This window comes from Balaenoptera ricei, chromosome 1 (genome assembly GCF_028023285.1).
Source record: "Balaenoptera ricei isolate mBalRic1 chromosome 1, mBalRic1.hap2, whole genome shotgun sequence".
Lineage (NCBI taxonomy): Eukaryota > Metazoa > Chordata > Mammalia > Artiodactyla > Balaenopteridae > Balaenoptera > Balaenoptera ricei.
The window spans coordinates 115,860,841-115,876,830 of record NC_082639.1 but is presented as its reverse complement, the minus strand read 5'-3'; the positions used below and the strand labels follow the sequence as shown (position 1 = coordinate 115,876,830).

The 15,990-nt window shown below is 37.0% G+C and overlaps 1 protein-coding gene and 1 pseudogene across 1 annotated transcript; one reads left to right on the top strand and one right to left on the bottom strand.

Annotated features, from left to right (window-relative positions):
• Positions 1-2,781: 2,781 nt before the first annotated feature.
• On the bottom strand, positions 2,782-3,776 carry LOC132366301 (olfactory receptor 6K6). The gene is given in 4 exon segments (XM_059923889.1): positions 2,782-2,979; positions 2,981-3,264; positions 3,267-3,552; positions 3,597-3,776. Coding segments are annotated over 4 exon segments (945 nt in total). The 5' UTR covers positions 3,774-3,776.
• Positions 3,777-14,502: 10,726 nt separating this feature from the next.
• Positions 14,503-15,450, top strand: LOC132366206 (olfactory receptor 6K3-like; annotated as a pseudogene).
• Positions 15,451-15,990: the final 540 nt, after the last annotated feature.

Genomic DNA, 15,990 nt, shown 5'->3' with positions numbered 1-15,990 from the left:
AAATTATGGTTTTCCCCAGGTATATGCCCAAGAGTGGCATTGCTGTGTCATATGGTAGTTCTATTTTTAGTTTTTTGAGGAACCTCCATACTGTTCTCCATAGTGGCTATGCCAATTTACATTCCCACCAACAGTGTAGGAGAGCTTCCATTCCAAAGGTTAAGGTTATCCTTGTGAAAAGAATCAATGTGCAGGATTGAAAGAGAGGGAAGGACAAAAAATGGTACATATTCAAAGCAACCTGAAGCACAAATACTAAACTTTGGAAAGTTTAGAGGAAATAAAATAGCCTAATGGCTGGGAACAATGAGGCTATAGGAACCATTATATTTCATGCCAAGAAAAATTGTGAATTCAATGAATAATGACACATTAATAGCAGTGATACTTTGAGGGTTGATTTTTTTTTCTTTTCTTTTTTGTACATTTTTAATTGCAGTTTTAAAGTGAATTGTAAGAGAACCTCAGCATTGTGCATGATAAGAGAATGTCAGTATTTCAGGGTTCTACATTTTATCTGTAAAATGTGACTTTTTTTTTAATCACAACAAAAGTAAAATGTTGCTTTGTACCTGGTGTCTTTTATTAAGAATTTACTCCCCCCATTTCTCAGAGATAACAGTCGGGAGTTATTGTCACAATATAATAGAAATGTTAGCAACCAGATTCATGTAAGGACTAAGTGGTCCTCATGAATTGCGTAAGACTCTACTGCTCGTATTACACTCCATCCTCTCTGTAGTTTGCTGAGTAGTGGAGGGGTAAGCTAAATAGTAGTTTTTGACAGGAACTGGGAAGGCTCTCTCTTTTTAAATAACAATGCAATTGGCATATTTGGGAATGAAGATAAAATTTGGAACTAAGATAGAGAAGATAGAGTGTATGTAGAAGGGCTGCTAAAATTGTAAAACTTGGTTGCATTATTTGTGGAGGCTCGAACTTGTGAAGGTTAAATACCATAATATTTCCATTTGTTCTGCATTTTGATTCTGAAAAGAAAGCTGGCTTTGCCCATTTCTTATTAAAAAAACTTGTTGTAAAAAAAATAGCAGTGATAATGATTCATTAGACTCCAAGGTCTCCAAAGGCCACTAAGTGAACCCTCTGTACTTAACAGAGCATCTAACATAAAATTGCTATTCAAACTTTTTTTTAAATAAATAAATTTTGAAATCTGGAGGAGTAAACCCTTTTACCACTTTCTGTTTAATTAGTCATCACATTTACTCACTGAATACCATATTTCCTTTGGAATGCTTCTTAGGTTTAGTAATTGGTCTAGGATCAAAGCTATGTAAAATGGGCATAAGATCATGGCATATAAAGACCTGTCTCTGGGATCAGATAGACTTGAGTATCTGCCTTGGATTCCTAACAATTTATTCTGCGTACTTGGACTAGTTATTGACACTCTGTGTTTCATGTTTCTCATTTGGAAAAAAAAAGAAGGTTTAATATTTATTTCACAGGATTGTTGTGAGGATAAATAGGTCAATACATGTAAGGCCCTTACCATAAACTCAGACAGTTAAAAAAAATCTTATCTCTTATGCATATCAAAGAGCCCTAGAGCTAGGAATGATCTTAGTAATTATCTAATCCAGCCATTCCCACATCTGACTCATCATCAGAATATTCTTGGGAACTTTTTTCTCAATCATAGGTTCTGATGATCAGTTTGGGAATCATCAGTTTGGGAAACCACTGACATAATCCAAACATGTAATTTTACAGACAAGGAAAAGGCACAACTTAGTGGCAGAAAAAGGTATAAAATCTTGTCCTTGAACCCCATAGTCCAATAGTCTTTCCATGATGCCACAATCACCTGAGGACTGAGAAATTCACAGAGGAAAGAACACACGACTCCTAGTACTCATCGAAGACTGGTAAGATATCATGAAACTTTGGGGGAAAAATTTGTATAATTTCTTTTCTTGAACACTGAACAGATTAAATGAAAATATGTATTTACTGGGGACAGAGAATGAAGTAGAGTTCTTAGGTTAAGTCCCAGCTCTGTCACCAACGACCTATATGACTTTAGGCAAGTCATTAAACTTCTTCAAGCTTTTGTTCCAACACTTAAATAATGGTGGTATCTGACCTAATTACTTTAGTTCTTTTTAAAACATGAAGAGGATTCATATATGTAAAAATATTTTAAATGGTAAATTACTAGAGACATATAGTAGACTATTACCGTTATTAATTTCGATGTCACTCCAATGGCCTAAAATTCTACAACACATGGTGTACATGATCAGAACATGGCTGTTAATTAACTTTGTGGATTAAATAAGCTAAAAGTGGAGAAGCCTTCTCTCTAGTGTCAGGAAATTGTTTATTGATGTGGACTGCTGAACAACATGGGGTTCATTACTGGAAAGAGGATTGGGGGAAAGTTAACAGCAACATCAAGAACCATGGTGTCTTTCATGTCTCTTCTGTCCTGCTCTCTGGCCTCACCAGCACGTGGGACCACAGAAGAGAAGGTCAGGAGTCTAGCTGATACAGTGTAAGGAAGAACCTAGCCTGCACTATAAAGCGGGAAAACCCACGTGTACTGTTTTCAGCTACCACAACCACGTTAAAGGCGTCGATGTAAACATGCTATACGATTGCTACCAATGACTTGGACACAGCAGTTATTCATTCTTGCTTATAATAATAGAACAAGTAGCTATGACAATAGAAAGAGAAGCATAATCATGAACAAGACAAGGAACAGCGCAATGCTGAACTTCCCAGGAGTTTTTTCAGACTCTCTAGGATCTCAATCTAGCTCCCAACCCCACCAGCCCTCTTCTGGCAGCAGAAAAGCCTCCCAATTGCATCTTTCATATCTTTATTTCTCAGGCTATAGAAAATGGGGTTGAGGAAGGGAGCAAGGATAACAAAAGGGACTGCAATTGTTGTGTCCCTTAACACTGAGTAGGTGGCTGAGAATCGCAAGTACATGACAGCCACACTGCCAAAAATACAACAAGAATACAGCAAGGTGGGCAGCACAGGTAGAAAAGGCTTTGTGACGGCCTTCAGCCGAGGCCATCCCCAGAATCACCACAATGATCCGGTTGTAGGATAGGGCGATGACCAGGAAGGAGGCCAGGATCTCCACTGCACAGATGGCATCCACAATGACCACCAGGGATGTATCTGTGCAGGCCAAGCTCAGCACAGGTGTGGAGTCACAGAAGATCTGCTGGGTCTGATTGGAGTCACAGAAAGGCAGGGTGGTAATCCATGAAATCTCAGGAAGCACAGGAGGAAGCCACAGAGACAGGATCCAGCTGTCAGATGGATACAAAGTTTGGGAGTCATGATGGTTGGGTAATGGAGAGGATTGCAGATAGCTATGTACCTGTCAATGGCCATTGCTGTCAGGACACAGTCTTCTGCAAGACCAAGTGAGTAGAAGAAGTACATCTGCATGAGGCAACCAACAAGATAGGTGGTCTTCTGCTCACTGACTAAGCAGGAGAGCATCTTGGGGATGGTGGTCATGGTATACCAGATCTCCAGGAAAGAGAGGACACTGATGAAGAAATACTTGGGAGGTGTTCAAGATCAACTTTTTTCTGATGAAGAAATACATGGGAGGTGTTCAAGATCATGTCCAGCTGGATGACAATGAATATCATTAGGTTTCCTGTTATGATCAATCCATAGATGAGAAGCAAGGGAATAAAGAGTAAGAGGGCACATTCATGCAGGTGTGGGAACACAGAGAAGAGGAACTCAGTCACCCTTTTCTGATTTCCACTGGTCATCACCTGTGTCATCTGGGAAAGTAAGAAAGGAGACAAAGAAATTCCTGGAATTGGGATGGAGATTACCCATTGAAAATTGCTTCACTCTTCTATGTAATCAGTTACTTAAGCTGACACTGGGGCCCTACACAGGCCAGTTAGAAATATCTCTCAGCTGCACCTCTATGCCAGAAACATCTGAAATATTTGCTTTTGGACCCCTAAATGAATCTTTTTGTAAACATCTTCAAATGATACAAAGAAAACACAAAGCAGCACACAAATTTAATTTTCTGGAAATATTTTCTGGAGGTTCAGTCACTTTAATTTCTGAGTTTTTCTCCCCACTCTCTGCCCTTCTGTGTTTAGTTTTAAAACACATGCCTTTCTTTCTAACTATTCTCAACTCCTGTTCTTTAGAAAAGCAATTTAAAAATAGAAAATACTATCAGCATCCCTTCTGTCAATAAGTCTTCATGTTGCTCTCCCATCTTTTCTAGCTCTGATATCTAATCTTAGTCTGGCTAAAGTATTCAGCTTTATCTCTCTGCCTCTTTTCTGTTGGTTTCATAGTAACAAGTCTATTTTCCATCTAGATAGTAAGTACCCAGATATCAGGACTATCCCTCCTCTCCTCTGCTTTCTCTGTAAGTCCCTTCCCTTCTCCTCTCTCAGTTGTTGATATTGATAATTGCTCAGGCCAAGAGTCTCTCCAGAACCACCTTGTACCTGAGTAGTGACCATTGAATTTTGAGCAAACATATAACTTCACCCCTACACATCCCATCCCTCCTAGAAAGGCCACATATAGGAGCCAAAGGGAGGAAATCATCCTGAATTTAAAACAAAACAAAACAAACAAACAAAAAAACCTCCTCTAATAACTACGACAATCTTGTGAAGAAAGTGTCACAAAAATCAGCTGCAAAAGAAATCAGGCCAGCATCTAGTTGTTGGGGAGAAAGGACAACTAAATTTTTTGCAAGGCTAATTAAACTCAGTGATAGCAGTATGCTTATCTCTTACCTTGACTATTTTAACATCTTTTTCACTGGTCTTCTTACCTCCATCAAGTCATTCTACAGATGAACATTTCCAAGCATGGCTTTTACTGTCCCTCGTCTTTCCAAAAACGTTCAAGGATAAAACCCAAAGGTCTTAGCCTGATATTTATTGCCTTTTCTCATCAGGTTCCTGTCAATTTTTTTTTCCTTTTACCTTTTATAGATTTCAATTTATTTTTTTTAATTTTTAAAAATTTTTTCTTGGTGTGTACTTGATTTACAATGTTGTGTTAGTTTCAGATATACAGCAAAGTGAATCAGTTATATATATATATATATATATATATATATATATATATATATATATATATATCTCCACTCTTTTTTTAGACTCTTTTCCCATATAGGCCATTACAGAGTATGAATAGAGTTCCCTGTGCTGTACAGTAGGTCCTTATTAATTATCTGTTTTATATATAGTAGTGTGTACATGTCAATTCCAATCTCCCAGTTTATCCCTCCCCCCCTTGGTAACCATAAATTTGTTTTCTACATCTGTGACTCTATTTCTGTTTTGTAAATAAGTTCATTTGTACCATTTTTTTAGATTCCACATATAAGCGATATCATATGACATTTGTCTTTCTCTATTTGCCAGTCAAATTGTTAAGCCAAATATTTTTCTACATACCCATCAGCTCTGCCATATAGGACAAATTTCCTGCATTTTTATTTTTATGTCATTTCTCCTTTCTATTTTCTTGATCTCTTCCTGTTGGAATCCAAGTTGCCAATGTCCGGTAAATGTTCCCATTATCATAGAAGAGTTATTGATCCTCACTGCCAGAAGTAAACCCTCTCATAGAATTACCATATGGCCCAGCAATATACTGGGCATATACCCAGAGAAAACCGTAATTCAAAAAGACACATGCACCCCAATGTTCATTACAGCACTATTTACAATAGCCAGGTCATGGAAACAACCTAAATGTCCATTGACAGATGAATGGATAAAGAAGATGTTGTACATATATACAGTGGAATATCACTCAGCCATAAAAAGGAATGAAATTGGGTCATTTGTAGAGACGTGGATAGACCTAGAGGCTGTCATACAGAGTGAGGTAAGTCAGAAAGAGAAAAACAAATATCGTATAGTAACGCATATATGTGGAATCTAGAAAAATGGTATAGATGAACTGGTTTGCAAGGCAGAAATAGAGACACAGATGTAGAGAACAAACCTATGGACACCAAAGGAAGGGAAGGTGGGATGTATTGGGAGACTGGGATTGACGTATATACACTACTATGTATAAAATAGATAACTAATGAGAACCTGCTGTATAGCGCAGGGAATGCCACTTCTCTGTACAGTAGAAACTAACACATCATTGTAAAACAACTATACCCCAATTAAAAAAACAAAAAAAAAACAAAAAACTAATAGAAAGGCTGGGACCAAACTTATGTATTTATGGAGTTGGTAAATTCATCTAGGCATTTTCAGTGCCTTGCTTTAGATTTTAAGCTACGTTAACAAGCTGTTTTTACACAGTGAAGTAACATGTATATAGTTATTTTATGTGGTTTATGTTAGATTTAGTGTTAAAATTTTGATAAAAAATGCTTGATAGATCTAGGGAGATGTCTATCTATATAAATGGTAAATATCTAAGTAGTTTATTGGTATGATTAGGGTTTATTCTCTAGGTCTATCTAATTTTGAGCATTAAGTTGTTCATGTTTATTGGGTAGATAGCTAAATTCTATGTATTTGTATGTTTTGCCTTGTTTTGGGGGTTTGGCAGGGCCTTACAGGCATGTAGAGCATGGGGTTTATTGGGGGTAACAGGGGTTTGTTAAACAGGTCATTTACCTGTTCAATGCATATGCATATATGCCTACTTATATAAGTATGTATACGTGTATGTGTACACACACGCATATGCATGTACATGTACGTATGTGCATGTGTGTCTGCAGTTCCCTCATGTCCTGTAACCATTGACTGAATAGCAACTTATGGTTGATGATGTTGGTAAATAATATTCAATTAAAGTCCAGCTACAATTTATTTGGCTATGTTAAGGCTTCAGATGGCCATAGCTGAGTTACAGCATCCCTTTAAAAATTAAAAAATACCAAACGCATGAAACCACAGTTATGTGTGAGCATGGGCTGAGTAGTCACTAGTCCATCAGGATGTCTTATTTAAAGGGAAAGAGTGGGCGATTTTAGGTGGGGTGGTCCTGAAGTAAGAACCAGATGTCTGATAAAGCTCATTAATAGAAACCCCCAAAAGTTATGGTACCAGAGAGAGAAGAGGGACACATGCCAAGCAGGTTGATGGTTTCATGTGGCTTGCTGATTAAGCTCATGATCTATTGGATATGATATGCATGTTGACTAGAATTGATTTGACTTAATGTGCTATATATGACTAATAATAATATGAACTATGTAATATCAAATATATGACTTGCAAGGTTTTTTTTCAAAAAAAAAGCATATTTTCCTCTTTCATCATGTCTAACAGTATTTTTGCATTTTAAATATCTGAATATCAGCATTATCTCCCTCAAGTAGACAAAAGGCTCCTCAGAGGGAATCATAAAGGATAAACAAAATAGTGTTAGTGAAGAGTTCCCCTGTGGTGGTCACGATATTAGGCACCTTACATATTTTATCTCATTTATCTCATTTATTTCTACTTATGGTAGAGAGATGATTATGATTGTTTTACGGGTAGAGAAATTGAGAACCAGAGGGGAAAAATAACTTGCCCAAATTCACATAGCTAGGATCCAAAGCAATAACTGGAAGCCTGGTTTGTAGGTCTTAGAAGCCACTACTATTATTCATACCACGGTGGGAAATTTAGATCAGGATTCATCAGTCATTCTGTTTCTTATACTGAGTACCACTATATATTTAAGACTGTACTAGGTGTGAGATGAGAGAGCTAATGTGTTTTTTTTTATTTTCAGGTCATACACAGATTAAAATAAATGCATTGAAGGCTAGGAAAATTAACTTATAGAAGATGCTTCTTGCCTTATGCCTCAAGCCTTGGGAAAGAAAGGTAGGAGAGATAGACTTTAGAAGGGAACAGGCACCAGTGAAGCAGAAGGGCAGAGGGCCTGCATGGGGAAATATGTGAGAGATCTGAGTGTTCTCTGATGGAAGTAGCCACTTCTCTGTCTTTTTTGTGTTATCATTTCTCAGCCTAAAGTACCAGAGAATGGCCAGGCTGAGTAGTCATTATGGAGAGCACAGATGGATAAAGCAAGAAGAGACTATGGGGCTATGAAAAAGTAAGTTCAGAGTTAAGTGGCTCATAAAAGGCAAATAGAGTGACTACTTTGTTGCTTTGAGTGAGGCTTTTCTCAGTAGTAAGTTTGCATTGTTATTAATCATCTATACATTTATTCAATTAACATAATTATTTATTGATCCTCTGCTATGTGTCAGTCACTGCCATAGGTTCAGGGGCTAATAAAGTTGAACAAAACATTATTTTTGCTCCTGAGACACATAAAGTACATTTTAAAAAATCCTGGAATGAAGATAATCATCAGTGCCCAAGGCGCTCAGCCTACAAATATTCCTTGTAGAGTAAAAAGAAACTTGCATTAGATTTTAATCCTGGAAAAAAGCAGTAAATTCCTTTGAAAGTCCCCAGGAATCCAGAATTCTTTGAACTTCAACATTTTAGTGTTGGAAACACCTTAGATATTATCAGTATCTTTAGCTGTTAGCTGAACTATATTCTTCCTAATGTTGCTTCTAGATTTCCTATCTCATTATTCTAATTTCTTTACTTACGTGATAAAGTCCTAAAAATATGAAGTTTTACTCCATATATTGAAAAAATTTTACCCTGAAAGGCCAGGACAATTTGGGTACAGAAGATCTAAGGGTATAGGGAAATTATTGGGCAGGCACAATAACAGTAAAAGGCAGGTTAGCAGTCTTAACTGGATAATGTCCTTTTAATAGTCTTTAGCATGTACCTTGCCTGAGACCACAAGAACGCTCCTCAGAATCTCTGCAACAACCTGCCCCCTCTGCTAGTTTGTCAATAAGGATATAGATGTTTCTGAATGCTCTTTAGGGAATATCTAGAATGCAAAGATTGTCTTTCCTGGGAGTTTCTCTTTAAATAATGCAGGATCTAAAAAATGTGGTGCATCTCATTCTCCCCTCTAAGGGACATATTAGGGGAAAAGTGTCACATAGGAATTAGGCATTCCTCAGGGTCAGGACTCAAAATCTTTCCTGTGGCTAAATAACCTTATCTCTCATAACGGAGTATAGATCTGGGCTCTGGGGCCCAGAATAGCTATAGGAGTCAAAATAGACTTCACTCAGGATCATGCTTCTCTGGAATAGACCATCAGTAAACACTATTCTCTTCTCAGCTTTTCACTCATTTTTCACTATGTTTTTCATTTCTTCTGCTGAGATAATAATAATATTTTTGAAGTTTTAAATACACATCTCATTTAATTCTTTAAAAATATCTATCTGTATGCTTAAAAATGTTTACTATGGTAAATTTTATGTTACATGCTTTTCACCACAATTAAAAATAAACAGTTATTTGTATGAGGAAGCCAAGACAAGAGTTATTCCCATTTTGCACATGGAACAATTCATAGCAGCTAAAGGCTTGCTCCAGTTCACATAGGCAATACAAGGCAGGGAAGAAATTGAACCTTGAGCCTCTGAACTCAAATCTAGCTAAACATTAACTTTTCCTTTCAATTACAACTCTACTAATTATTCCCAAATATATATTCCCTATCATGATTTTTCACTTAACTTGCAGTATCATTTAATAGGACTTGGTTAATCTAAGAAGAAGGAAGACAGAGAAAATAAAGGACATTCCTGAGCTTTTGCTTACACATCTCTATAGCCCCATTTCCCACTCTATTCCCTGCCTTACACTGTAAGTCCCAGCAACCAAACTCTTTGTAGCTATACTCTCACAATGCTATGTTGATCCATTGTGCTTTGGTTTTTTTCCTGTTCTTCCCTCTTCCTGAAATTTCAACCCTGCCTTTCTTCTCCCTACCCAAAACATGTGCACACACTTCACCTCTGTAATTCTTACCAACTTTTCAAGATTCAGCACATTATCCTCTCCTCCAGGAAGTCTTTCTTTATTCCCAGGCTGGTTTGGGGGCCTTCTTTTGTGTTACTAAAGCATCTAATGCATACATATGTTGTAGAAATTATCTAGATATGTGCCTAAATTTGATGATTATCTATAATTATTTATTCATATTTGAACTTCTAGTGTACAGCCCAGGGACTCAATTAACATATGCTTAATGAAGAGGATTAGCTAAGGTCTAGAAGTGAAAATACAAGAACTATGTTTGTAGGATACTAAATATATTTGATTTGAAATAGAGGGCTTGTAGAGTGAATTAGTGGAGAAACAGCATTGGAGGGTCAGGTTAGGTGGATTTTGGAGGTCTTTGAATGCCTAGATTTGGGATTTTTAAAATATATTTTACAAGAAATATGAAGTCATTAGGTAATTTTTGAGTGAACATTAATGAACAAAATTGCACCTTGATAATGTGTAGAATGCAGAGAAATTATGGAAGTAGGAAATATCATTAATTCGTGTAACTAGCATTTATTCATCACCATTCAGGCATCAGACTCTTTTCTGCAATAGTCTGGGGTAATGGGCTAAATAAGACAGTAATAATGAAGATAAAAAGATAAGAATATACATGAATAATCAATAGGATTTGACAACTGAAAGATGACCATTAAATAGACAGATTTTAAGTTTGAGTTAGTTTTCAGGCACCATTACTGACAGATCAAGCAACAGCTAAAGCAAAAGCTAGTAAGGGAGTGGGGTGATTATAAGATGAGTTATAGATATGTTATTTTGAGATGTGAAAGAACTTCTAAGTAGAAATTTCTGATTGCCATTAAGGATGAAGAACTGAACTTCAGAAGAGATGACAAGCCTATGAACACAGATATAAGTGTTATTTAAGTAGAGATTATAAATGAACTATGAGGATGCACCAGATACTAGAAAAAAAGTGTAGGGAACGACAAGAGAGACAAAGAATATAATTGGTGGGTGGAGGAAAATGGGTTTAATAATAATTAATAATAATATATAGTATTTACTAAGTATGTGCCAAAAATATGTTAAGGCATTTATGTATTTCATCTCATTTCATCTTTTTCAGTATTCTTGTAAATTAGGCATTATTCTCAACCACTTTAAAGGTGAGGAAACTAAAGTTGAAATGAGTTATGCATCATCCCTCATTGCCATGTAGCTAAGTAGGTGACAGAGTCAGAATTTGAACCTAAGTCTATTTTACGATCTTCTTCCAAAGTGTTCAGGGAACTAACAGAGAACAAGGACATGACTGTATCATGAAAATCAAGAAAGAGAATTACAAGAACAAATAAATGATCAACGGGTGAAATTTGGAAATGATCTAGCTTTATTATTATCATTATTCCCTGTTTTTAATGTCTTGAAACCGCTTTAGATATATTTGCTGAGTGAATATTGTCAGGGGAAATGAAAACTGAAAAAATGGCAATAACATTTTGTGGTTAGAGGATCATTGGCAAATGTGGAATTAATGCAATTTTAGCCGTATGGCTTCTGCATAGTCTGTGGAGGATGAATAAATAAATTGATACAAAATGAACTAGTCAATGTGGATGACGTTTGAGAAGTTTGCTAATGAAAAGATGAAAAAACTGGAGTTGGCAATGTAATCAAGGTTAACTTTCTCTGAGGTATAGTAGATATACTGTGTCTTAGATACTATGATACAGTAATAAAATGTGCATGTTTGAAAGAGAGGGGAAGGAGTCAGTAGTAAAAGAGAAACTAAAAATATCAAAGATAAAAGAGGTAATAAGTAGAGCCAGTGGTAGGAAACTAGGCCAAAATAGTTTAAATGTAAGCTTTATCAAACAGTCAAGGAGTGTGAAATCCTCGCTCCAGCTCCTTGGGGCTCTCTGCCTCTGGGTTCAGTAGACCCGTGAAATCTCATGCATGTGAGCCCCTCCTTCCTGCCACGACTGATAATGGTCCTTTGATATCCTGGATCCTTCTGAAGAAGTTCTGCGGAGCTGTACTGTGCAATTGCTGACAGAATCTTCTATAGTATACTTCAGAGATGTGCTGTGCTATCTCTGAACTGCTCTGAATCTCCTTCAGTGAAGAATGGAGAAAATCCTTCTGCCTTTGAACCACATTTTGTTAGCTTGACTCCTTTGGTCCTTACCCTTCCTCTGTTTCAGCAGACACTTTTTATATAAACAATTCTTTCACCCCTTAGACAGAAAAGAAACTATCTCTTTCCTTCTGATTTCTAGCCTGACTCAAAGACCTAGCTTCCCATAGGTATTGCAACCTCCTGAATGGGAGCATGGCAGCAAGTGTTCCTCTAATTAACCACATGGGACATGGAGTTGCTTTCCTCTAGGCATTGGGGGAGAACCCTTCAGAAGAAAGCCTTTCTCCCACTGGGCTATTCTCTGAGAAGCTAGATTTGTGGTTGTGGTTATAACCTGATTTGCTGGACTGCAGAACAATGAAGATGAAGACATTTGGGAAACAGGAGGCAGCCTTCAGTTTCTGAAAGATGTCGGTACAGGATGAGGGGTGGGCTCTGTACTTTGGCATATGGGTGAATGGTTTTGTTTGCTATACATTGGGGAAGAATACGGGGAACCAGATTTTTTTTTTCCATTGGTTTTAAATGAAGAAAGATTGTGGAAACTTTGCTGACATTTTGTAGGCATGTGAGGTAGGGGGAAAGACAGTAAGTAGTTCAGGGATGAGGGATTTTGGAGAATCTGTGTTGTAGTACTAGAGGTGGTCATAAGGTAACCTATTAAATTTTGTCTGGGACATTAGCCCTGGAGAAATCATCTATTAAATTTTGTCTGGGCCACTAGAACTATGACTCTTCACCTCTGCTGATTAATCTGTTTCTTTATTTAAATTTTAAAAATTGAGATAAATTGACATATAACATTGTGTAAGTTTAAGGTGTACCTGTTCATTTGATGCATTTATACATTACAGTCTGATTACCATCATAGTGCTCCTTAATACCTCTATCATGTCATGAAATTATAGAATTTCCATCTCCAATAGCTAAACTATCAGGTAGTTTAATGCAATGAAGGCAGGTCTCAGAATTCTGCCATGTGCACAAACATTTATTAGCTAGGAGGCACAAAAACCACTATCAAACTTGTTTTTGGAAGCCCGTGGAAGTCCCAACTCTATTCCTTAGGCTCTCCGATTAGAAGAATGAACGAAGATTCTATCAAAGACAAAATGTAACAAAATTCTCACTGGTAGAAAAGCTAACCTGGTGAGATCAGGTGATGGATTCTATGTTAAGGGAGGAGCACAGAAATGAATGAATCATGGACCTATTCACCCCTCCACACTGTATAAGCTGCTTGACAAGCTCACATTCTAATATCACTTCAAGAAATAGTTTAGGTTTATTTCTAGCCAGTCCACATATTCAGTCACTTGGCTTCTAACCAGAAAAAGAAATCTAAAGTTCTGTATGCCACTGGTTTTCAACTGGGGCAATTTTACTCCCACCCGTCCCCTGCAAAAATATTTGGCAATTTCTAGAGACCTTTTGTTTATCATGGCTGAAGAAAGGGTCGGTGCTATTGATATCTAACATGTAGAGGCCAGGGTCGCTGCCAAACATCCTACAATGCATGGGAAACCCCTCACTTCCCAACCCCTAGCAAAAAATTATCTGGTGCATAATGTTAATAGTGCTGAACTTGAGGAGACCTGCTCTACGCTAATTAATGAGCCCTATGATGAAGATGCAGTTCTGGATACTTGAAGCTACCTGCCTCTGGCTGTAGACCACTAACTAAAGTCTTTGAAATGTTACCAAACCACTCCTAGAGTGTAATTTCTAGATTAGGGTATTTCAACTATTAACTAACCCTCTTTACTGTTGACTATTAACTAACCCAGGTTAAGATTAACTTGCATGCACAGATATATCACACGGGTCTAAGGTGTTGTGCTTTAAAGTAAATTGAATTCAGTATGATATTTGGCTCTTCCATTTACTCTATTTTGTTAATTATGAGGCCAGCAAGGGAAGACAGTACTGCACTTAGTTTTTAAGATACCTACTTAAAAATGGTCTTATTCATATCGACAGAGGGGATCATTTTGTCATAACTAATTTTGTGTCTCCAATATTTTGTGTCAAAAATAAAACTATCTACCTATCTATCTAGAGAGATAGATAAAAATATCTATAAATATTCCAGTGAATATCTTTGTACATATTTTAATATTTAAAATATTTTCCTTAGGCTATATGGTGAAAGGTAGGCTTTAAACAGTCTCAAGACTCTCAATAAAAATTGCCAAATTGACATTCAGGAGAGTTTGTACCCATTTATACGTCCAAATAGCAAAATTGTTTGCTTAGCCAACAGAAGAGTTGATAATACAAAGTATTATCATTACTAAAAAAGTATTTGCAAGTTAGACACGATCACTTTATAATTTGCGAAGTAGCTCACATAGTTTACTTTATTTAATTTAATCAACCTCATTTCAAGGCTGTTGAGCTGTTTGAAAAGAAAGTTTCTATTGTTATTTGAATGTAGGTAGAGTTCTGACTCTTTATATTTGATTCCATCAGGCAACAAGTGAAACACCTGAAAATATGGATAGGGAGAATCAGACAATGGTGACTGAGTTTTATTTCTCTGATTTCCCTCATTTGAGAAAGGTAGTCTCTTATTCTTCATTCCTTTGCTCTTTATTTATGTGTTCATTATTGTTGGAAATTTCATGATCTTCTTTGCTGTCCAGCTGGATACACATTTTCACAATCCCATGTATAATTTCATCAGTGTCTTCTCCTTCCTGGAGATTTGGTATACCAGAGTGACCGTCCCAAAGATGCTCTCCAACCTTGTCAGTAAAGAGAAGACTATTTCTTTCATTAGCTGCCTCCTGCAGATGTAGTTTTTCCACTCACTTGGGGTCACAGAAGGCCTGTTCCTCGCAGTGATGGTCATTGACAGGTACGATGCCATCTGCCAGCCTCTCCACTATGCAACCATTATGACCCCTCAACTATGCATCCAGCTCTCCACCAGCTCTGGCATCTTTGGCTTTCTTGTGCTACTGCCAGAGAATGTGTGGATTTCTACCCTTCCCTTCTGTGGTCTCAACCAAATCCATCAACTCTTCTGTGACTTTGAACTTGTGTTATGCTTGGCCTGTGCAGACACATCCATGATGTGTTGAAGATGTGATTCATGCTATTTCCATCCTGATTTCTGTCTGTATCATCACCCTTTCATATTTAAGAATTATCACTGTGAACCTGAGGATTCCCTCAGGTAAGAGCCATCAGAAGGCATTCTCCACTTGTGCGGCCCACATTACTATTTTCTTCCTGTTTTTTGGCAGCGTGACACTCATGTACCTGCGTTTCTCTGTCACTTTCCCACCACTACTGGACAAGGACATTGCAGTGATGTTCGCTGTCCTTGCCCCACTTTTCAACCCAATAATCTACAGTTTGAGGAACAAAGACATGAAAGACGCCATCAAGAAAATCCTCTGTTCTCAAAAAATGTTCAGTGTCTCTGGAAGCCAATGAGAGTTCACACATATCTGTTCAAAGAACTATATCCATAACTTTAAAATGCTAACAAATCAGTTTTTAAAACTACTGTGCATGCTTTATTTTTATGTAGCAGTTTGGGTATGACTTCCAATTTTCTAACATAAGAACTATTGTTTAATCTGACAGAGGAAGTCTTCTGTGATTTACCTATCTTTATAGCATTTACAGATTATAATGGAATATTTTTTACACTTTGTAACTCCAAATCAATGAGGATACTGGGCTAAACAATAATCATATTTATTTCTTCAATATCTAAAAAGTTCCCTTACCTACTCTTTCATTTTATATTCACAGTACTCATATCAGTTATTATTATTATTATTTAATTTTAAAAAAGATTAACAGGATGTGTAACAGTGAAGTGGTTTAAGCCTGAACAAGAAGCCTGGCTTCCTAACATTCATCTAAGAGACCTTTACCCCTCCATAGGTTGCCTTATGATAGATAACAATAATTGTGCAGCCCATATCACCACTGACCTTGTGAAGTTTGTGTCATGCTGTTTTTATT